This window comes from Vidua macroura, chromosome 4 (assembly GCF_024509145.1).
Source record: "Vidua macroura isolate BioBank_ID:100142 chromosome 4, ASM2450914v1, whole genome shotgun sequence".
Taxonomy (NCBI): domain Eukaryota; kingdom Metazoa; phylum Chordata; class Aves; order Passeriformes; family Viduidae; genus Vidua; species Vidua macroura.
The window spans coordinates 51,733,986-51,759,054 of record NC_071574.1 but is presented as its reverse complement, the minus strand read 5'-3'; the positions used below and the strand labels follow the sequence as shown (position 1 = coordinate 51,759,054).

At 37.4% G+C, this 25,069-nt stretch overlaps 1 protein-coding gene across 1 annotated transcript in view; it reads left to right on the top strand.

The window, feature by feature from the left end:
- The window catches only part of NWD2 (NACHT and WD repeat domain containing 2), a 51,168-nt gene that overhangs the window by 9,564 nt on the left and 16,535 nt on the right, over positions 1-25,069 (top strand). Inside the window, exons 2-3 of the mRNA XM_053975901.1 lie at positions 11,128-11,216; positions 16,183-16,299. Coding sequence (XP_053831876.1) covers positions 11,128-11,216; positions 16,183-16,299 — 206 coding nt within the window. The remainder of the gene's footprint in view (positions 1-11,127; positions 11,217-16,182; positions 16,300-25,069) is intronic.

Genomic DNA, 25,069 nt, shown 5'->3' with positions numbered 1-25,069 from the left:
TATAAAGAACTAGCCATCTGTGGTGATCAACGTTAGTGCCACTAAGTTCCATGACATGCCACCTAAAGCAGGTATGTGTGGCTGTAACAGAGGTCCAAGGGACCTGAGACAGCTATTTCATTAGTCATTTTTTGTTGTGCAGATCACTGACTACAGGGGCTGCAAGGGACCTCTTGAGGCTTTCAGATCTGTCCTCCTGTCTGAAGCAGGTGCAAACATACCTGTGCCATTCCTGGCAGATTATCTCACTCTTCATGAGCTGTCTCCAAACCAGTTAAGAAAACACACAGGAAAGCAGACTTTACAGCATGCTGCAGTGGTATGTCTTCAATTGCACTATGGCCATGCTTACAAGCAACATACAGACACAAATATGGTCATCAATCAATAAAATTACCAAAAGTTTAAAAATTATTAAAAACTTCCTTGTTTAGAATGAGTTTCAGTCACTTTCGGTAACTGGTGTATGTAATTATTAACAAATTTCGCAAATCCAGTTTCTTCCTCCTCATCCTTTTACCATGTCAGGAACTCAATCTGAGCATCTGTACAAAGGATGGATAATATCAATCAATAAACTCCTGTAAGGATAACTTTATAATGGATGTGTGTCCTGCAGTGGTCTGATTGTTTCAGCTAAAGCTTTTTTGGAAATTAGGTATTTATGAAGTGTCTATAATGTTATGGCTCATGTTACAGCTTTTGCTTTGGTGGTTTATTTATGAATGGAAGACTCATTTACAAGATTTCTCTTATTTACATGGTGATTTGTTGGTCTGATTTGCTTAATGTCAGTTAATGTGTTAAGAATACTTCTCAAAAGAGAACAGAAGACGTAGAAAATACAGTTCATCATTTATTCCTCCCTTTTTTTTAGAAAACGGAGATTAAAATGCAAATAATGTCTTTACACTCTACCTGTTTTAATTAAAAATGTTCTATTTTACAGTTTCTATAATCAGCCATGTATAATATTATATAATTCTATTAAGCAATTCCACTGCTGGTATATTGTTCCAATGTTAATGCCACAGTCAGCTCCTCACAGTCATTATGTAAATTCAAAATAGTTTCAAACAAAATCTCTAGTTATAGATTCAGTTGCCTTTAACTGTGTGTAGGTGTGCCAGATAAAAGATTAATTTTTCTCTATTCTGTGGCCAAGGGACAAATACCTTTGCAGGCACTGAGAAAGACTGATACTGTCTGGCAGTGCAAGAAATGGAAGTAAAGTCAAGTCCACCCTTTCAGCCAGATTCTACACTGCCATTGAGACCATAGCAGCACAGAAGGTCTTTATCCTCCTTTAAAGGTAATTATAATTCATTGGGTATTATAATCAGGAAAATAAGAGGAAAGAGTTGGGGAGGATGGTTAAAGTAATTTGAAGGTGCTAATCTGGGAAACATTCTGTAGTTCAGTCACCGATTAATTAAATTGGTATGCCATTTGGAAGTCTTCTTTAAATACTCTTTTCTGTATCATACTTGTATAAGGTATTTGTGAGAAATTAAACTTACTTGTTTCAACTACTTCTGCTTCTCAAAGTGACTAGAACATGTATAGTCCTTTTTCAATTACTAACTCCTCAAGATTGTTAAACTGCAAATTTACTGTTACTTTTACATATAATCATCAAAATGTGGTTAGCAAGCAGAAGAAATTAATAAAACCTAGAGCAAGAAAGCAATAGCTAGGAAAATCAAGGCATCAGAAGAATGATTGACTGATAAAAACAGGTACATTTTAGAATTTATTAAAAATGGCCTTTTCAATTGGATTATATAATCTTCACTAAAAATAATGCTTAGATGAATCATTAGAATTGGAAGGGTAAGGACAACAAGGTCTGATAAATCACTCTTCCTTTACATGTCAGTCACTGTTTGCCTCTCAGACATTATATAATCCATCAAAACAAGCCAGATTTGTAAATTATTTGGCCACGTTCAATGAGTTTCAGTGCAAGCCCTACTTGGAATTCTCAGTTTAAAAGCTGTTGTACCACAGGGCCTGTAAGTGGGTGTTAATACCTAGGCTGAAATTGTCTGCCACGAAGTGAAGTAGTCTTTAAAATCTGCTGAGATCCTCTTCTTCAGGCAAGCCTTACTTGAGTATCTGGCATCCTTCCCTCATGTAGTCCCACTGTCCTGGGCTTAATGCCCTCTTGCAGCTGCTCTCCTTTGCTGGGGTTGTCATTTCATTTATTCATCTTTGATAACAATTTCTACAATAGCCATTAGCTCTTCTGACTGCTCAGTGATGTTATTTAATCCTCCCCATTTAACATCAAGAAAAAGACTCTGTTGCAAAGAAAACTCCTACTGTATTGATGCAGACTTACTTTACTGATAGCAAGCAGCAACTCTTATTCTTATGTGGGTGCTTCTGCACACCCAAAAGTGTCAGGTTTGAGACTTTTTCATCTTCTGGCATAAAAGCCTTCACATCTTTCACTTGAAGCCCACACAGAAGGCTACATTTCTCAGTCGTGCTTTTCCAGTTGGCCCAACCAACCAGGCCTCACCAGTTTTGTAGTCACCCAGATTGTGGCTGTATTGCACCAAACTTAAGGAAGAATGCAAGCTGGATTGGAACTCCATGACTTGTGCACTTAAAGCAGAAAATTTAGATAAAGGAAGGGCAGCTTTACTCAGGAGCCAGCAGTGCTTGCAGAGCTCTTCCATTGCTTCCAGTACTGCCAGATGCAAAGTCACATAGGAGTGTTTATTGGAATTTCTTCAGAGTGAGGTATATGTAATGGTCCTGTACCAGGCTGTACTGTGAAATAAATGTGTGCTTTTATGAGACTGGCTTTCTTGTGGTTTTTTAGGGCTCTGCTGTGCTTGATGCTTTCTCAAAGCCTACAACATACTACTTCATTCTCTTCCAGCACTTGAACCTGCAGTTAGGATGAAGAATGTCTGTGACGTCCTTTTGCTTTATTGATCGCCCCAGCCTCATTACCTTAAGTGCCATAGTAACACACCCTGATGGTTTTCTTTTTGGTCTAGTGGGGTGAGAAAAAAGTAGCAAAGCTATTGCAGTGCACATAACTTAATGGTTAACAACATTTTCCAGTGTTGTAAGCCTTTTGTCTGCTTTCTGGGAAATTCTATAATTTTTTGAAGTGTGAGTTGACACCCCTCAATGAATCAATGGGATTTTTGCCCATAATTTTTGTACTGCGCTGGTCCTTATTTCTGTCGTCTGTTCATTTTTCCACAACTCATTCAGAATTCCTCCTTTAGATTTCACAAGAATATTTTCTTTCACATTAATTTTGATCACAGTAGCAAATTCTTGTCCTAGCAGGCCTTTTGTTTTCCAGTGCTTATTTTTCATAACCTTTGGTGTTCTGCAGAGATAATTTTCAGTCTTAATTTTGGTGTTTCTAAATGTGCTGTGTCTTCAGTTTCTCCTGTCACATCATTTAATCGTACCACAATAATGGTTTGCAAATTGTCATGTTTTCAGGAGCTTTTCCTGACTTGCTTTATTAAATGAAAGAATTAGAGTTTTTTGCATTCTTTCACTCATGCAGTTTGCAGAGTGCCAAAAGCTCTCCCGCTGTAGAGATTCTGCCCGCAGCCTGCAGTGGCGTGGAAGCTCCTGCTGTTTGTGGCGTTTGTGTACAGAGACACCAGGACACCTATGCACCCAATCAACAGTCTAGGGAGGATGTGCAAGCTTGGGAATTCCAGGATTCCAGGACAACCTAACTCTTCTTGTTTTATTTAAGAACATCTATGCATAAGGGTGCTGTGTGCCCAAGGGGTAATGTGAGGTTACTTGATTAGGACCCATTCTGCTTCAGAGTTTTCATCCATATCATCACCCCTAGAGTGACACAAGAGTACGTACTGTTTATTTACTGGTTGATTTATTTATGGATTGAGAGATTTCATGCAGACTCTGTGGAAGTCAGTAAGGTATCAAAAGATTCAGGCTTTCAGTACATGCCAAATGTAGAACTTCATTTAAAATATGCTGAGATTAGCAGATCTTTCCACTAACTTCACCGACTTTTGCATCCAATTCCAAATTTGTTTCATGTAAGCATGCTGCACGCAAAATAGAACTGTCAGAAACCAACATTTGTTTCAAATTGGGAAGACAATTACGTGAATAATGAAATTTTGGATCTTGATATTTGGCTATAGGAAGCACTTTTCCCCTTCTGTTATATCAGTTTAATACTGATATTTCCCCTAAATTCTGTATGTTAACATGGGTCGGACCCCTCTGATTTTACTAGCCAACCTTTTTTTTTTGTTTGTTTGGTTGTTATTGTTAAACCAATAGGTGGCACTGGTTAAGCATATTAGCAGTCAAGATGCAGGGTATTTTATAAAATGAGACTGTGAAATCTGGCCATTATAATTTTTAAAACATAATTTAAAAAAATACATGTGGCATGTGTTCAGTTAATGTATATGTGTTTTTTATATTTGTCATCTTACTGAACTGACAACATGGAACATTTCAGAGAAAACTACGCCTCAGTGCAAATCAGGTATTGTTTGATTTGGGGCTAAAAAAGAAGAGGTAATTGCTGCAACTAGAAGTTTTAGGCTTATAATTACACCCTACATTTTGAATCCTGCCTAGTTAGGTCTTTTGTTTTGGAAGTGTGTTTGTTTGAGTGTTCTGGTGTAGATCACAAATTTGTAATCACATCCTGTCATTTCTTCCTGCTTGAGAGACACATGTCAGAATTACTTACCATCTTAATTTTATTTTTCATTATTTCTTCTGACTTTCATGACAAGCAGACATTCCTTTGGGCTGAAATGCTTAGTCCAGTCTTGCATTTTTGTTTTTTAAGAACTGAGAAGGTTGAGTCTTGCAGACTTTGTGCACATCTCCTGAAAGAGCTCTGACCATCAGGAGAAGTGAGGACATGCAGCTGTGTTACATCATAGTAATGTTGCCCTGTTTTGCTAATCAGGATTTATTTGGATGGTTAGTTAGTTGTGGGGTTTAGTTGAATTAATGAATGGTCTTCAGTCTGTCCAGTTTCTTATTTGACTTCCAGAGAGCCAGTAGAGACCTAAAGGTTGGCATTGTTGTTTGGGGGAGGGACACTGGGAGAATTGATTCAGACCAACCTGTTCCCATTCCTGATCTGCCTAATCTTGGGAAGCTTTGGATGCCTATTCTAATGCTCTCTCCTCACAGAAACTCCAAGAGAAAAAAATGACAACAGTGTCTATGGAGTTCATTTTCTAGGACGGCAAGAGTAGTAGGGAGCTCAAATATTTTTCCCCTCTCTTACCTACTACATGATTCAAACTCACTGCTTGCAAAATGCTCTTCAGATGAAAAGCACTATAGAAATGAAAATTACTTATTATTATGGTTTTATTTTCAGAGACAAGTTTTCCATACTATTTAGGGGCATGTTACCTCCTAGTATTCAAAGTTTGTAGTAGCACTGGTAATACACAATGCTGTTGTGTATTATCAGTGAAAAGGGCAGTTTAAAAGGAATAATTCACTTGAATAGTCATATGAGTCAAGTACATACTAGCATTAAGAGGCTTGGCAGCCACTTCTTACTGGCACTGCTGCTAAGTAATTTTTAACCTTAGATAATTAAAGTGCAGAAATTCTCACTGCAGTTATCAGACAACAGTTATAAAATACCCACTTCTTTTTAATATTGCAATGCATTAAAAAATCCTATGGTAGGAATCTGTTCTACCCTTCTATCTAATCTAAGCATTTAGAAAACTTAGAGAAAGAAAATAGCTGGGTATCTTAGTGGACATGCATTCAGGACTAGATCAGAAGTTCACTGCTCATCCAGGGCTTCCATAGTTGCACAAGAGACTCCAGCATTATGTGGTAATAAATGTAATGGTGTGAATTGGGCAGGAGACTATGGCAGCAGAGCAGTGGGCTGAAAGACATGAGGTGAAAACCTCCAGCCAGTGTCTCTCCTGACCCATGGCAAAGTACAATATCACCAAGAATGGAGGAGATGACACAGAAATTGTTTCTTTCACGTGAACTGGAAGGAGCTGCTCTTTCTTGGGTGACTGCCTGGAGATGACACCTGTAGACAGCTCTGTGACCCCATATGACATTCGTTTCTGTGGTGCCTTGAACAGCTGCAAGAGAAGCTTTTTTTTTTTTTTTCTTCTGCCTGAGTTCTTCCAGGTTCAGCTGCCTGCCTCAACTTGTTATGTCAGTCAGCAGTTTTCCTGCTGGCTCTCTCAAGCTGGGTATTGCAATGTTCCTCTGTCAGTCAGAGTTGCAGGGCAAACACCCTCCCCTGCTTAGGATTTTCCTTTGCTTGAGGACCTTAGCTTGCACCATACCATGCATGGGTACTCACAGGTTATTTTTCCATTAACAGATGGTCAACTTGAATGTGCTGCTCCTTTGAGTGTGGTCAGTGGTGCTCACTGTCCCCACATTGGCACCTCCTTTGCAACACGTAGTAGGAGAATGGGGCTGAGCAATCTCCTTGTTCTGCTGCATCAGGCCTTGACTGAGTAGAGTCAATGTGTGACTGCAACTCACATACATGAAAACAACCATTCTCATCACTGCTGAACTCAGATCAGTACAGCACCAGCAAGAAGATAAACTATTTGATCTTAGGACAGAATAACTGGTGCTTGGAAATGGGCAATTTCCATCAGGCCCATGTTAACTCTTTCTCTTCACTTGCATATATATTTTTAAATTTTCTTCAACGGGGCTGTGTTCCATACTTATTTTATCCCAGAGATTAATGTTTGGCAACTGTAAATGCACATCATCTGTTTACTAACACAAGAGTGAAAAATGTACTTGCTCTATTAAAATAAAATAAGTGACTTTAATAGCAGAACAGCTTGTGTTTGAAGGTCAGACTTTGGCATGGGAATAGTTCACGCTGAGAAGCAGCACCTTGGCGTACTCTAACGAAAACTGGCAGTGATTTGACTGAGCTACAAGCCTTCAGAAATCACACTGCAGACAAACAGTTGTGTTTATTGGACAGGAGAAAGGATGTAGATGGATATGTGACTAATTCAGTTCAGTCCAGGATTACCCTGGGGAGCACGAAGAGAAGGAGGGTGCACTGGCATTCTCTGTCAGTTCAAAGTGTAAGGATAGGCAGGACAGTGTGGTCACGGAATGGCTTAGGGGGCAGCTACCTGCAAAAGATGGCTCTTGTATGGAAGATGTGCACTCAGCAAGTCCCTGTCTTGTGGGTTTGGGTTTGTTTAAATACTGGAGACAAGTTTAGGGTTGGAGGAGGGGGCTTAAGTTTTCTCTTACGTTTTTTAAGATGTAGTTTCGTTCCCACAGTTTATTCTGAACTATTATTTGTATTTCCGAGTATCAGAATTAACATTAAGAGGTGTAGAAAGCTCATCTCACAGCTACCGTCTCATTTTCACTGCTAGAAGAATGCAATTTAGTTAATCTGTTCATCTGCAGAAGCAGCCTGGAAGCTGGAATTTGCCTGTGTGACGTTGTTAGGAACTGTCAGCTTCACAGATTTGCTGTCACTTTAAATCAAGTTTAGATTGTATTTAATTAAACCAGCTTATCTGCCATCCATACTAATTAGCAGAGTTTATCTTAACTATATACACTTCTGTTTCCTTAAAGTTTCAATGCTGATTTCAAATACAGGAATTCTTAAAATTAATTAATACAAGCACCAGACTCAAATTCCAATTAGATAAGCACACTCCATTAGATATGGAGGTAGGAATAAAAATACAGAATGGGTATGCCAAGTGTCATATCCAGACCACAGTTCTAGTTGAAGGAATGTTTTATCTATTTCATTTTTAAGATACTACAAAGTAGCACTACTCCTGCAGTGTGTTGTTTCATTTTCTGAACAAGACTCTGCATGTTAAGCTGCAGGGAACAGCACCATGTTCTAAAACTAGAACCAGCAGGGTTCTGCACTATAAATCCTATGGGCATAAACAAAAAGTAGGAGAACGTGGTTTTATCTGTTGTAAACCTCAGGCAAAATATTTCCCATTTATCATTTAATTATGTTTATTCTTAAATTCTGCTTTTTCCCAGTACTTCTTTTTGTTGTTATTGTTCCTACAACTTTGCCTATTTTATATCCCTAGTAAGACCATTCTGTTTGCTGTCACATTTAAGTAATGGCAAACAATAACTGTGGATTGTTGCTTCCTTAATAACCAAGCTGTAGTCATGATTGATTTTCATTTAAAAATGCAGGAATCATTTTGGTTTATCTCAGTAACTGAGTAATAAGTTGGTTTTCAGCAGAGTTCATTCTACTTGGTCATGAAGATATGATGCTCTGTGTTTTCATAAACTTGCATGCGAAAATTAACCTGTGTTAAGGCAAAAAAAAAAATAGAATACATATTCTTCTACGACTGACTGATCTGAGGGTCTCAGTTATTGTGAAGGTAAAAAAATGAAGTATTTCAAATAAAGCAAACTACACTTTTAGCTTTTTATCACAAGGTACAGCTACACCATTGCTTTGGAGCCAAAATAATATTGCTATGTTGGCATCATGCAACCCTCTGACTAATTAGGCTTGTTAGCTGTGTACTACATTCTGCAAGAAAAGGATGACTTAGACACTAAAGTATGAAAGAAAATTAATGACTGTGGATCCTAAGGAGGGAGCAACTCATCCATCCCTTTTATGTACTAACACAGGCAGTTCTAAGCTGAGAGTGCTGTTTTTTTCACTCCATTTCTAAATATTTTTGTCTGCATTCAGCCAGATCTGCAAGTGAAGTGAATCTCTTGATCATCACTATCTAATACACTTTGACTCACATCATAGGGGGGTCTTGGTGTGCATGGATTCCTTTTTGATAAAAAACAGGAAGATAATTCCAGGTTTCTCACCAAATGCATTCCAAATGTTTGTGAGGGCTGAGCTCAATATAAAGTAAAATGCCTTGAAAAATATGTGGCCTGGACATTGGGTCGTTGGCACCACCTACTTTACTCTACAGCTTTGCTTCCACTAGCCCAGACAGGAGCCGAAGTCTTCTCAGGCAGTGTACAAGCAGCCTGGATAACAAAGGCAAACCTGCAAGTTCTCCTGAGGATCGCTGCAGGTTGCAAGGGGTACTAAGGTCAGGTCACTTGGGCTAACCTCTCTCATGGCATGGTTGTACTCTCTGGCTTGAAGAGCTTGGCTCCATCATCTTTGTAAATGCCTTAGTAGTAATTGTAAGCTGCATTGGCTCCCTTTTACACTCTTCACTGGACTAAACATGCCCAGATCCCTCTTTCTGTCCGTGTAGGCCACATGCTTTTGGCCTCTGCCTCAGAAGCCTCTCCAGTTTCCTCCCCACACTTCTGATTTGGGGTGCCTGGAGCTGGGCACAGCACTCCTGATGCAGCCAGGGAGTGTCAGGGAGAGGAGCGCAATGACTGCCCCAGAGAAACGGAGGCTACAGTCATCCAGATGTAGCCCAGAGCAGGGTCTCTTATTACCAGTGCTCAGATTGGATATATAAGAGCTCTACACTTTAGATTTAGGATCTCACCTTGCGTGCCATGTGGACAGTCAAATGGAAAACTTGTGATGTAGCAAGCACTTTAATGCTTCTTGGACCATTGTCAGCACACATAAGCATAGTATATTTTAAAACATTAAAGCATAAATGCATTGTATTACATTATTTCACTTAGAGGGGATGTTTTCTGAAAGCATCTCTGATTTTTTTTCCACATCAAAAGTTTGTGAAGGAAGAACTGTGGTAATTCAGATAAATTGAATTAAACCTGACTGTACTTTTGAGCCTTTTGGTATAGATTTTTTTTACCCAGATGAAGATTTCAGAAGAAATAATTCTCTGGATGTTTCTGGATAACTTTCTGTTCATGAAAATAAGTGGTAATTATACCACACATTTGTGTAATATTTCAAAGATACACTTAAATAGTGAGAAGGATATTATTCGTTTGGTGTAATAAATTAAATTACAAATTTCACACTTTCCTAGATGTTTTAAATAAAAACATTATAAGTCTGTGACCAGGATTCTATGAACAGACATCTGGCTCAGGTATATCAGCTGTGGCTCTGATTGTGGCTCTAAAGCATTATTAGATTTCCATATATGTCTCTTGCTTGCAACAATATGGGAAATGTCAAATCAGTTGTAATCTATTGTTTTGTTTCAGGGCAGTTACACAAATAATGCGTTACCTGCAGTAGATGTTCTCCATCATTTATAAGTTAACACTTCATTTTTCATCACATGGCACTCAGAGCTAGGGTTTTACAACAGTTTTTTTCTATTTTTGGAAATAACTTAGCATCTCTGTGTGGTCTCAACTCAGTTACAATGTAGCAAAATCCATCACATAGCATAGTCTTGTAAAAGACAATAAAATTTATTATCTACACAAAATTTCACTGCTAACCAAATTTACTTCATATTTGACTGTAAGTGGTATGTTTTACATAAATATGTTGAGATTAACTTGGACATACTGAACATAATAATAATTTTGGTGTCATTGCCATTGACACTTAATAATCAAACCATGTCATTTTGCATGGTAAAAATTACATGATATCAGAACTGGATATTTGGTATTATAGGAGGAATCACCTGGGCAAAAGATAAATAATGCTATTAGTGATAAATAATGGTTTTAAGATACTGTTAGATTAAAGATGGTGAAGAAAGTGATGCATTTGAGACAATGTTGTTAGTTCATGTTATTGATTTGTTTCTGAGTATTGAGATCTCTTTCATCTTTGGTATATGTCTTTTTTCCATGGTGTTTGTTATTTGTAAAATTCAGCTTTTTGGAAACTAAATAGAAGTCAAAACAATAAAGAAATTCTGACTGCTGAATTACAAAAATTAATTCAGCTCCGCTGAATTGTAATATGCTGCAACATTAAAATGTGTATGAAGCATAATTTTGACACATACAAACACATTTATGTGATTTTGCATATATTTACACATGTTAATACTTCCATGTGTTTGTACAACATACAGTTTGGGGATTAGATCCCAGCACCTGATTTTCATTAGCGCTCTGTGTGTGTTAAGGGTTCATTTTTAAGTGAAAAATCTGTATCCCTTACTAAAAGAAGAGTTTATATAAATATTGTTAATAGCATGTTTTTCCACAACACAGATACAATAGCAGAAAGGAGAGCCCTAAGAGAACATGTGTATCCTAAGCTGAGAGAATTCTGCAGAGAAAACTATGGCCTGGAATTTCAGGTAGGTTTTGTTGTCTTTAATCCTGTATTACTTTATCTTGAAATTAACTCTGTTTAGAACAGATAACATTTTTAAATATCATTGTTGAAATAGAAAATTACAAAAACTTTGTTTCACAGAATCACACACAAAATTGTTGAGGTTGGAAGGGACCACTGAAGGTCATCTAGTCCATTCCCCCTGCTAAAGCAGGTTCACAAGGAGCAAGTTGTATAGGATTGCATCCAAATAGGTTTTGAGTATCTCCAGAGAAGAGGACTCCATACCCTCTCTGGCCAGTCTGTTCCAGTGCACTGTCACCCTCACAGTAAAGAAGTTCTTCCTCATATTTAGGTGGAACTTGCTGTGCACCAGTTTCTGCCCATTGCCTCTTGTCCTATTGCTTGGCGCTACCAAGAAGAGCCTGGTTACTTCCTCTTGACACCCACCTTTAGGTTATTTGTGTGCTTGGATAAAATCCCCTCTCATTTGTATCTTCTCCAGGCTAAACAGGCCGAGCTCTGTCAGCCTTTGATGTACTTAAATTATTTTACAAGCAGATTTGAGGTAAATTCTGGTTAGATGAAAAAGCACCACCTCTGTTTTAGCTATTCAGCGTATATAAGAAGAAATAATGTTACATCTGAATTACTGTGTTGTGTTTCTAGAAACCATATTTAAGTTCCACTGTAATGTGGAAAATAATTTAACCAGGTGAATGCCAAAACTGATTACCAAAATGAATTGAACATAGTGCATTTTTATTGTGATTATATACTATGGAATTTGCTGTCTTTAATGTCAACTGTAACATTCCCATTGCTTCAGTAAGTATATGTTTTCCTCTCTTTCTATGAGAGACATAGACTCATACACATCTTTGGCAAGAGCCAGTTGGTAATAAAAAGAGTTGTATTTGATTTAAAACAGGTGTGTTTGGCATCACTGTTAAAGTCACTGGTACTTTAAATCAGGTATGTCCTAATTCATAGTCCTTTGTATGTCAGCAGGCCTGGAACCATTTCTCTGCTAAGAGAAACAAATACAGCACGTGATGTTGTAAAAATGTTGTTTTCCAAAAATTCTGGCTCTGCATCCACAAGTTTTCCTTGCATACTTAGTGACCCCAAAAATTCATCTCTCCAGAGTGTAGCTTGGAAACAGCTAATGCCTTTTATGCAACATCCTGTTCCTCCCAGTGTATTATTCTTGATGCACATGCAGCTGGTTTTTAATCAAAATAGCAAGTTCTTAAATTAGGATATTTGGTTTTAATTCCCTTAGTCACAGTGGAGTTGCTGAATCTGCATGGTGGTAAATTCCAGTGATTTTTGATTATGGCTATAAAAGAATTTCATCTGAAGGTCCTAGCTCATCAGCTGATTGGGAAGTCCCAGCTGCAGCAGTACATGAAAAGAATAGCAAAAGATATTTGAATAATATTTTTCTTGTATTAATACCATGTGATATTCATCGAAAATATCAATCCCTTATTTCTGTTATCTTTGAGGAGACTTCTTGGTGAAGGAAATGTCTCTTCCAAGTAGATCACAATCCATTGAATTATTTGTGAGAGGACACATGTCTTTCTTCAAACAGATTGTAATGTAGTCTCTAGGGGAGGAACAATTTACTCTAGTTGATATTCATGGAGGCAAATTATTTTATTATATAGTTTCAACACCAGCATCTTTATGTGATACGAGGTCTGAAAGACAGCGCTTCTGGCACAGTTCAGAAAACTGCTAGAAAGTTACCACGTTTCTGGGGAAGCAAAGTAGGAAGATGTACAAAAATAACCAAGGAAAAGTAGCAAAGCCTTTTGAAAGAGACTCTGACGTAGACTTTAGTAAGACTTTTTTTTCTCTTATTCCAATCCTGATACACTAAATTTCTTAGGTTAGCATGCAAAAATCAAGACTACAGTTTTTAGTGCAGTGTTAAAGTATTACGTAATTTTCAGATGCGGGGGTAAATTTATATTTCTCTGTACAGAGCAGAGCACATAACTTTTCATCCTGGCATGTAATCTTGTACTCACCAAACAATGAGCATGTAGCTACCACAAAAGCACTATTCAGGACACCTTCTACCTAATAAATCATGACCCAAATGAAAAGCATTTGAGTGCTTTTCATTACATGCATTACTGCAAGTTTCACTGAGTCACATGGCCACTCTCAAAACTGTTTCAGTTGTTGCAAAGCATGAAATCTGTTAGGTGTCATCGATCTGGTGGGAGCTGTTACTGAACATAATCACCATGTGAGTGGAAGCAGAACTGACTATCTTCAATCACACTATGAATTTGTTAGCTTGATGGCCTTTTTTTTTTCATTGTATCAGAAACTGCTTCAGAAAAAGAAGCACATATTGGCTAAGAAGGCAAGTAAGCTGAGTAAAAGACTTCCAGAGCTCATGGTGGTTTTGACCTGAAATACAGTACTTTTACAGGAGAGGTGGAGAGGTTAAAGAAAGTAATTGTAATTGAACATTTGGGGAGGCTAACCAAACATAGCTAATTAGCAACATACACTTCTTCAAAACAAATAACTGTTTCAAATCATTTTCAAGAGGATATATATGCTAGAAGGAAAGTAGAATTTTACATGAATGGAATTTTTAGTTCCTTTTTTAAGCTCTTGAAAGTGATAAAAAAAATTGTCTCCAAAGCAAAATCTGTGAAACTGTAGGATTGGTAGGACAAAAACTAAAGTAAGCAAAAGGAAACACTGAATAATGAATGAAAAGTCTCTTGTTAGGTGACTAGTGAGGAACTGAACTAGAGCAGTGTCAGTCCACTGTGGGTAAGGAACTCTTGCAGAGGGCACTAGTTGTCATACGACCTTGGCAGCCTTGCTGAAAGTTTGAGTGAGTGTTTGTCACACAATTTTTCCAAGTAGAAGTAACCACATGCTTCAAAATCAGATATAATTGTCTCTTTGTTCCATTTCTTTAATTTTGTGAATCCTATTTATTTTAGTTAGCATAATTATCAACTGATGAGACCTTACTTTGAAATTTTTGGTGTCTTCAGGGGTTCGTTCGGTAAAATATTTACTCTTGCAGGACCAAATTCTATCATGTTAAGATACCATGCACCAAAACACCAAAACTATTTTATGTAACCCCATAAAATAACAAACAGCCACAGAGCCCCTGCGATTATCTGGTACTCCAGGGAGTTCCTTCTTCACATTTTCAGAATTAATGTGATTTCTGAACAGTTAATTAAAACAGAAATTGCTTTCACAATTTTCAGAAGAACCTCTTTCAGAAGAACCTCAGCAGCACAATAAATTCATTCAACAAGTAATTAAAACATTTTTACTGTATGCTAAGATTGGTATCTGAAGGATTTTATGAGAATATTTAAGTTTTATCATACATCATGCAAGTAATCAGTTGAATACAATGTGAAGTTCAATAATAAAGTTGTATTAATAAATAACAGAAAGTAGAGAGGAAGAAAGGAACACTTTTTTTTCCTAATGAGACTAAAAAGAAAAGAAATCTGTGCAAGTGAGGGAAATAGGAAAGTTATTTGAAATGCAGTTTTGTAGAGCAGAAAATGCATGTTCCTGTAAAATTTTTCAACATAGTTTCTGTAAAAAGTAAAGATATAGAGTGTGTTTTCTTGGCAGTGTAAGCTACACTTACACTGCCAAGAAAATACACTCAATATCTTTATTTACACTCAATGCATTCTATACTTGCGTTTTTTCACTCATCATGAGTCACACAGGACACTGCCTGTCATGTTTAGTAACAATGTGCCTGCTGCAGCAAACTCTGATATGCATCACAAAGTTTTAAGGCAGAAATAATCGATGAAACTATTGGTAGTGCAATTACACATTGGCATAAATAGCTCTAGGACTTGGTCTTGAACCTTGGTACTGGTAAGAGAAATTTCCCAAGAAGATTAACCAGGTGTAAACTGCTGAAATTTAGTTTTACATCAACTCATTATTAGTTCTTACATTAAATCCTCAGGCTAATTTTATAATCTGTTTGGACAACAGCTAATTTTATGATTCTGTTTCTTGCAGAGTGCTTCCACAGAACAAACAATATGAAAATAAACTGTAATTTTGTAATATATTCATGTATTAATACAATTTTTTTTTTTTTAACTATCCATTTAGACTTTTTTTTTGTTAAAGTTACATACAAGATGTTAAGAACCAGTAGTAAATGAGAGAGTACCATGCCTGTACCATGAGTTTTGTTCCAAAAGTAATTCATACATATGATCACTATCTTTTTAAATTTGATTTCCCACTGTAAGAATTCAGCCTTTTAGTTAAAGTGAAATCACAGATCATCACTTAATTTGTTCAAATAAGTACAACATGAATAGTTTCTTCCAGGAGCTTTTTTGCAACTAATTAAGGTCATAACACTGAGTCTGTAGCTAAATGTGAAAGCCTGGACAGCAAGCTCTCCGTCACTGCATATCTCTACAATCTCTGCTTCCAAAGTACAAAGATCAGCTAACAAAGGAAGTATGGTAATATAAAACCATTGCTATTCTTTCTTTTGAGCCATGTGCACAGGATGAGTTTATATCCTGTGGATACAAGTGACACTGGATGTTAAGTCATGGTCTTGACTGTGATCTACAGTGAGATTCCCATTAATTTTCATGGAGCCAGGATTTTTTTCAATTCTTTTGTCATTATTCTTACCTACCCATTATATGCAATCCAGTAGCAAATAAAAGACTGCATCAAATCAAGATCTTGTCATGCTAATCTCCGTATGACTATGAAATGAGAGACTGTCCCAGGAGGGACTATCTGGAAGGGAAAGTAAGAGGCTGGAATTCTCATTTGTATGAGGGAAACCTGTCAGTCTGTGTAAGGACTGGTTTTATCGCACAGAAGAGCAAAGCTTAGTGCCCAGGACGTTGGCAAAGCTGATTTTCAATGTGATTGGTAGAAAGAGCATAGGATAAGTAACTATGTTGCATACTGTTTTCCAGGTCATAGACTTATACTGGGGTGTTGAAGCAGATGAATGGGACAGTCCTGAGCTGCAGAAGACTCGCATGAAGCTGCTTGAAGATTGCTTGAAAAGTTCTGCAGGTCCATGTTTTGTTGTGGGTATAAAAATAATGTTTTACTTTACAAGAAAAATATAATGTTATCTATCCTAACATGCATGTTTCAGTAACAAATGTGTGATTTTCTTATTTCTAAAATACTTTATGCTCACTGCTGTGCATTTGCTATGCAGATATTTCCCTAGGCAGCTCTGTAGATTAATAAGGATTACTCAGTATTAGTGGAGAGAACAGAAGGATCTTTAATGATCAATCCTCATAGCAAGATGGGTATGACTGTACTACTATCACAACAGAATTATTGACAACTTGTTTAAGGAGGCCACAGTTAATTAATTCTTGGTACTTCTCACACATGCATTATCGGCTGACCTAGAAGGACTTAAAAAAAAAACCAGCAGCAGCAAAGAGCTATCTGCTCTGATCAGTATTTGCTGTTTCATGTCATAAACCCAGGACAATTTAGTATGCCAGGTATTAGAGAGTGAAAAGACTGGAGGCCAGTGACAACCTGAGGAGGCTCTGAGTCTGTGATATCACAGAATCACTAGGTTGGAAGAGACCTTTAAGATCATCGACTCCAACCCATGCCCTAATACTTCAACTAAACCATGGCACTGAGTGCCACATCCAGTCTTTGTTTAAACACATTCAGGGATGGTGACTCCACCACCTCCCCAGGCAGACCATTCCAGTACTTTATCATCCTTTCTGTAAAAGACTTTTTCCTGATATCCAACCTATATTTCCCTTGGTACATCTTAAGACTGTGTCATCTAGTTCTGTCAGTTGCTGCCTGGAGAAAGAGACCAACCCCCACCTGACTACAACCACCTGTCAGGGAGTTGTAGAGAGTGATAAGGTCACCTCTGATATACTGATGTGCAACTGATTGTTCTCTCCATGGTCACTTGCTAGACTTCAATGCAAAACAGTCCAGACCTTCACTATCCCAAATTTTCTTCTCTGTAATATATTTGCCAAGAAAATACTTTACAAAAGGTACAAAGTTTTCCTCTGTAACTAAACTCTGTAGCTAAGTCAACTTTAATTCTTGGTCTTGTCATAATAAGAAAGAGAAAAAACTGCAAGTCTTTGAATATTTTTTTAAGTGAAGAATGTTAAAGATTTTGTGAACTGAAACTACAGAATCCGGTGGGATGGAAGGGATACAGAGCACTGCCTGCTGTGAAGGCTGGAGATCATTTCTCTCCATGCCAAAGATCAGACAAGGAACAACCTGTAGTATGTGTCATTCCGTACTTCTATCACACCCTTACAACCACCTCTCTGGCTCTTATTCATTCACCTGTTTGCCTCACTTCCTTATTTAGCTTCAGAGCCCTGGAGAACAAAGGCTTTACCATAAGAACCCAGCGTCTGGAGTACAGAGTCTGGCTGGGTTTGATGCTGTCATGACACTGTTTTTCACAAGCACACACTGGCCCAGATCTCTAGAGAGTTTGGGTAGCTTTCATCTTCTGTGACTATATTTAGTTTTCTGGGTTTATTTTTCTACTTTCTTCCCTTTGATGAAAAATTTGGAGTTGGAACAGAAGGGCATGGAGGTTTTCATGTAGCAACACCCAGTGTCCTTAGACAAGGATTTGTAAATTCTCTGATAGTGAAGGAAACCTTGTCACGTACTATTGCTGCATATTTTAGCAGCTCAGAGTCTTGAAGCTTTTAAGAACTGCCTGCCTGATATTGTTACTAAAGAAATCAAGCTGAATCAGAATTTTTAAAAGAATAAAACAGTTAGCAAAGAGGTTGAAGTGAGCCAATGACTTCAATATTTATTTCAGGTTTTCCAAGTATGGGCCAAAGTAGTAGCTCTCCCAGTGACTAGACTGGCAAAACCACAGAAATCTGTTTATGCACATTTATTTTTCACTCTGCTGTACCAAAGTGAGATGGGGTTTATTTCATTTACAACAAAAATTGAAGATGATTCTACTCCAACAAGCATAATTATTTTTAATTTATAGTAACATAATGAAAAATTGACTTTGGCACTGCAGGCTTTGGGCAACTTGCCATTTCTTGAGAAAGTTCTATAAAATGTGCCACTTCTTTTCAGCTGGTGAGTTTTTTTTGTGGTTTTTGGAACTTTTTTGGTTGGTTTGGGTTTTGTTTTTTTGTAGTTATCAATTACCACTTTCTGAATTGAGACACAGATCTGGGATTAAATGGAACAATTTAGAATTAGCTACTTGATATATACTGATTTTAGAAAGTGTTTCTTTATGGCAATTTTTGCCTGCATTGTAATACTGAATGGCGAGAAAATGAAATTCAGTCCTTAAATTAGTGCAGTGAATAAGTTGGAAGTCCCAAGCTTTTCTTCAAATATGAAACAACACAATCAAAATTAACACATACTCATAAGCACAATGAGGAGACAGTTCTGAAAAAAAATGCAAAACTAATTTCCTGTGAACACTGACTTTGGGAATGTATAGTTCTTCTCTTAACTACTGCCTGACCTCTATTAATACTTGATTCAGGTAAGGGAGAGGGAAGTTGTTTGGACATTGGTTAGGCTGGGGTTATTTGTTAGGTTGTGGTTTTTGTTTGGGTTTTTTCTGCTGTGTAAAATCAGTGCCTATTATAATATCATTTAAATCATTTAAATACTCATAGCTTTTACTGTAGGTAAATACATACCATGCTGTTTTTGATCTACAGAATCATTTATGAAGACTCATTTATGAGGGGAAAATACTTTTCATACAAGTTTTATGCACATATCTTGTCTTTGGAATCCACATGGGAAGATTGAAATGCATTATATTTATTAAATTGTGAACTGCTCAAACTCTACATTGCACAACAATACCAAGGAAAAAATGGATTTAGTGCATCACTGGAACCTTTACATTTACATACATCCTGCAAATTATAACACATAGGTGTTTTTCCATCTGCCTGAACTGCTGTCCTTGCATGACTATGTCCTGAAAGATTGTAAAGTGAAAAAGAGAAATGGAAATTAAATGTCAGTCTGTTACCTGTAAAGGTTTGCTCGATTAATGCTTGGGATTGTACAAACCTTATCTCCACCTATCATTTAAAACATCTGGGCCAAAGAATATTAAAAATATTCTCAACCTATTCTGAACAGCAACTGGAATTTACATTAGCCCTCTCAAATTACCAGCAGCTTGTTCTTAATGTGAACCTGTTAATGGTATCCATAGCCAGTTCTCTTCCTTGTTTGCTGATGGAGAACAGATGGCCGCTTAGAGATACGAGAATCACCAAACACTTTGAATTGGGTCTCACCTTGTCCTCAAGAGTTGTCACATCTAAACAAATGTAACCTGAGCTCTTGCATCATGCCTTGTGTATTCACTGGTCTGCTGAGGTACCCACAGAGTATTTCTGAAGCTCCTCTTTTCACAGACCTACTGGGGATGTCTAAAAGCTCTTGTCTGCACTTTCAGTCCAGGGCAAGGGCAGGAGGAAGCGACTGACAGGCCTGAATTCAGGAGCAACACATGAATCCCTTCCTGAACAGTTCCTGGGGAAGCATAACACTCTTTCAGCTTCCATAGACCTAAAGAACCTAGCATTATAAATTTGGAATTCAAGTAGGATTTTAAAAGAATATTAGCAATTTACAATATTTGGTGTCCTTTAATCACACTGAAATTGAAGAGGAAGTATGGTAAATTATGGAGTGTAATGTTTCTACTGTTTGTGTCTTTGTGTTCTTCAGTATAATGCATGCTTTAATTGTTCCATGAAGTATATTGCTGCAGTCTCTCTGCTTAGTACAAATGGTTGATAATTAATTTTGAGTGCATTCCAGCTCAGAGAAAATTCCAAATTATATTATTCCTGCTCTGCTGGATCTCTTCAACTCCAGTTTCAGTTCTGGTGTTACTTTAAGGTTTATTCCTAATGTGAAAACTAAATACACACAGGGTCTGGAATGCCTGTGTTATATTTTGCTTTTGCTTTCCTGGGAAAATCACCACACACTTTAAATTCAGGAGGCAAAAGTCAGTCAAATGTATCTATACTAAAACATCCAGTTCAGGGGGAATGCTAACTACCCAGTGCTTTTGGGGAATTCAGCAGAAGTTATCAGTGCTTGGGCATTTCATATTTAATTTTCCCCAAGGACACAGCTCTATTTATTTTTATATATTTGTTTTTAAGAGGATGAAGAGAAATATGTGGAGCCAGACATGGCAAAACAGTCCACCTCTTCCAGTAAAGTAAATTCCAAGAAAGAAATACCAAATTATTACTTTTCTTCTCATTCTGCATCTGATTTAAAAGCTATCCAAAAAAGAACTCCATCTAATATAAGTGGATTTGGGGTCATATCAGGAATGGCTCCACAGGACTTCTTGGCATTGCTCTGGAGTAAAGTATATGTCTGCAGATATAAATCCTGTTTTAGATGGACTTGCCCAACAGGAAAGATTCTTCTGTAAATATCAAAGCAGAGCTTTGTATATTTTGAAACCCTTCAAAACAGACAAAGTGATCAATTTTAAAGACAAAATATGCAACATTCCCCCCAGCAAACTTTGGTCTTCTTTCACAGCCTCCAGACTAAAAGGCAAAGGATGCCTATCCCTTTCCCTATAGTTTGGCTCTGAACAACACATATACACAGAAAGTGCAATCAAGCATGAGGGGATATTACATTATTAAGCTATTGTAAGTGAATTCTTTCATCTGCTTTAGGGATGGGAATGTATTTTCCTGTGAATCATCTCTGATTCTCTAAATCTTAAATACTTACCTGTTTCTTATACTTAGCCCATTGGAACGGGTACAAGATTGATCAGACAGCTTTTCCATGTAACACTGAAACTGCATGGGTTTTTATGTAGTCTAAAAATAACTTGCATTTTCAGTCAGAAGAGTGCACTTATTTTCTGCTAAGCCACTGTACTTCTTTTTCTTGACATAAATACAATTTCTAGTGCTGCGTTCCAGAAAGGTTAAGTATTATATTTAATATGAATGACCATATTAGCAAGAATAACACTAACATGAAGTCATATTTCCATCATTCTATGTAATGTGCAGAGGAAGAAATAGGCTGCATGAGATTTATGCAATTTATTTTCTCATGACCCTCAAGAACTTTAGCAAACCATCTTCTGCAGTAGTACTGTAATCAGTTAAATGTAATGATCTGCCTTACAAATGAATCTGTAGATCAAAACTCCAGCATCAGCTATTCTGCAGAAATGAGAGAGATGGAGGGGATTCTAAACCTTGCAATGCTGTTTCTGTGTAAAGAAACTGCATAATTTACAATATTTAGCAGGCAGCTGATAAGTTCAAAGAGAGATATTAATAGTGCTGCTAGCACCTAGTATGTATACCTTCCCTTTTCTCAAATACGGACATCCAGTTCAGAGATTCTTTGGTTCTCCAATAACAGACCCAGAAAGAAACCCCAAAAAATAACTAGTTCACTTTTCAGTCTGATTATTGTTAAATCCAGCTAGCAGTAGCAGGGTCTTTTTTTTTTTCTTTCTTTCTTTCTTTTTTTTTTTTTTTTAATAATCAGCATGTATAATTTCACAGGATCCCTCTTTCTTCAAGGAAAGATGCTAATTTACGAAGTAAAATAAGAAAAAGTATCAGTGTTCTTCATAATGATACTGTTATGCATCCTTAAGTTGTTGCCTCTACTCTCTTAAAATATTTGCTTTCAGTGCAAGGTGCTTTTTTGGAGCTTGTGTCATACTAAAATGCAATGTAATAAGCTTCTTTCTTTTGTAACTGGAGAACCTCACAGAGTAACTTTTTATTTCATTCCACCTTGAAAAAACGAAGCATGGAACATTTGCATAGAAAACTAGGAAGACTGCAATTATTCTGAGTAAATTACATATTCTTTTCTTGTTAGCTCTTTTGCATAGTATAGAAATTTCTTTAGTGCTTGAAACAGTTTTAAAACGCTTTAGTATACCAGTGCTACTCATGGCTGGAAACACAGTTCATCACCTAGCCACATGCTTTGGCAGACTGTATCCTCTGCCTCTCAGTCATACAGTTGCATGGCACAGGCAAGACAGTGTTTTCATTCAGGTAAGTGGCATATATATATATTTGCTATGTTTTTTTCATTTCCATGGACATCTGCTGCAGAATTTTTAAACTTTTGGCTAATGATCTGACCTGTTACCTGCAGGCAGTACTTAACATTCAGTGTTTGTATGCTTACCATTAATTGGAAGTCAAATAACCTACTATGCAAAAATTAGTGTTAGAAAAGTCATGAAGATGTCCCAATAGAAAGGCACTACTTCATTTTTAGCTTGATCTAAGCTCTTTGCCTCACTGTTTAACACAGAAATACCATCCCAAAATGGGAATGCAGAAACTAAGCTGCCTTTCTGATAAATAAAAGAAAGCGCATATTTCATAGAAAATAAAGATATGGTCTCTTCTTGCATACAAAGTATACCAAGGTGGGCCATAAGAATGCAGAGGAGTGCCAGCTTTTGACTCCAGGATTTGGTGTCCAGAAACCAGTGCCCTGTCCTCCCAGCTGACCACACTGATAGGCTCAGAGTATCTTCCTCCTTCCTGACTCCATGATATCTGTGAGCCTGGGTACTCAGGAAGGCACATTAAACAGCAGTGGTAGGAGAAGCTTTTCTCAGTTAGCCACTCTTCACCTGTGAGATGAAAGACAGGGTTTCAAATCACAATTCTTTCTGGCTTGGATGAGTGTTGTGATTATTTTATTGAGCAGGGAAGGTTACACCACCATGCCTTTCTCTAAAAGACAATATTGATCTCCTCACTGTTTCCAACAAAGTTGCGTTGCCCATTCTCTGTAAGAAGGGCAGTGATTTCCACAGAGAAGGTTATTGACTTCAGTCTGGGCTATGTGCTACTGTTTTTTAGTAAACCTAACCCGTTTGATTTGTTTTTCTACCCAGTTCCACTCTTGTCAAGTGTTACAGAACCTGTCAGAGAGTTGACAGAAATCTGGACTGCAGTAGGAATTACCTGCAAGGTCCTGAGCTTTATCTGAAAGGAAAAATATACACGCCTGTCAAGAAATCTCCCATGCAATTTGAAAAGTAGAGCAAAGTGAGAATTACACATTTGTTTGGAGGAGAATCTGAGTGAGTGAGCATCTCAGATCTTTAGCCAGAGGTAGGCAAAATCTCCAGTTCTTCCTCTATGCTATCTTTATTTGCTGACCTCTTCCCTAATTGTAACCTTTCTGACTGATTTTTTCACCTGCATCTTGCTCAGGCTGATCAAAGACCCAGCAGCAATAAGCAATGAAGGAAAAGGCAACAAAATGAACTAATTTGGTGTTGCATGATCCTGTAGAAGACAGGGAGATTGTGGAGGAAGACCATTGGTAGTTTCTTAGCCAGGAGAGAGTTCTGATGAAGCAAACTATATCAAGGAAGTAGGTCATGCATTTCTTCTGAGGCAGCATGTTCACTCTGAATGATAGACTGGTAGCTCCTACACACTATGTCCTGAGAAATTACTCATCCTTATTTCATCTCTACCACTAGGGAAAAGCCTTGAGATTTAAAAATACCACACTGTGGGTGAAGTTCAGAGTTGAGGGAATTGGCTCATTTACAGCCAGGTTTTGCCACTCTCTTTAATTCTCTGAAAGACAGGTCAAGCATCAAGAAACTTCACCATCATTTTCTTCTTTTCTACACCTTTTATGTCAGGAACTGTACTTACAGCAAAACACTTCAGCACTTGCACCTTATCCTTCCAGTCCCAGTTGCAGTCAGTTTTCTCACAAGTAGTTCAAGAGTCCTTTTTGTTTTTCATGAAACTGAAACCAAGACCTGTCTCGAGTTTCTGAAACTCCTATAGTCCCCCCAGGGTGCTCCTGAAGTGCCTCCAGGGAAAAAGGGAAATTAGGGCATGGTTCTGTGAAACAACACACTGCAATATTTCTCAAGCCAGGGAACATAAATATATATTGGGGCAGGTGGAAAAACAATTCTCAGTATAGAAATGTCTTTATCATGCCTTCAGTTTCCTATTTGCTTCTGCAACTACAATTAAAAATTGTATTTCTTGTGTTTTCTACAGTCAGCTGAAGTTCTAAAATTAATTCTATTTATTCAGAGTTTCAACCTATGGAGAAAAAGCAATTGAAAATGTTTGATACTGCCTATGGTAAAATTTTTCCCTTAAAAACTAAAAAGGACAAACAGTGTAAAATAACAGTTCCATCAATGCTGATACATAAATACACATCCTTCACATATCAAAATAGAAATACTCAAAATAAAAGGCTTATTTTGCAATCATTAGCCTCATCTTATGGATAGGCAGTCTGAGTCAGTGGCAAAAGTATCAGGAACTTATACGTTTCCATACTGAGATGTAGTAAAAGTAGAAAGAGGATTTAAGAGATCTGCAACGGCTCTAATGTTCTGTCTGATAAGCTACACTGCCTTACAACTCTTGGCAAAGAAGAAAAATGCTTCTCTAAAAGACACTTTGACCTGTACATCCCAGAAAGCAAAGATTATGATATTTTGGTGGCTTTTTTCATATTTGTAATTTCTAGTGGTAGTATGTTTGGGAGACTTAATACCAGTGCAACATAACTTTTCTCCTTTGATAGGTAAGAAAAGCCATCAAATGTATTTATTTGAAGGACATTCTCCCTGTGTTTCTATCATGAGGTCCTTACACTGTACTTCATTGCAGCTGGAAGTACAATAAAAAGGAGTAAGGCAGTTATTTTCAGGACATCTCCTGGGCATCAATTACTCCAGCTTCCTAAAACTTGGCTTAGTTTAAGCATAGTATTACAGTTTTCTTC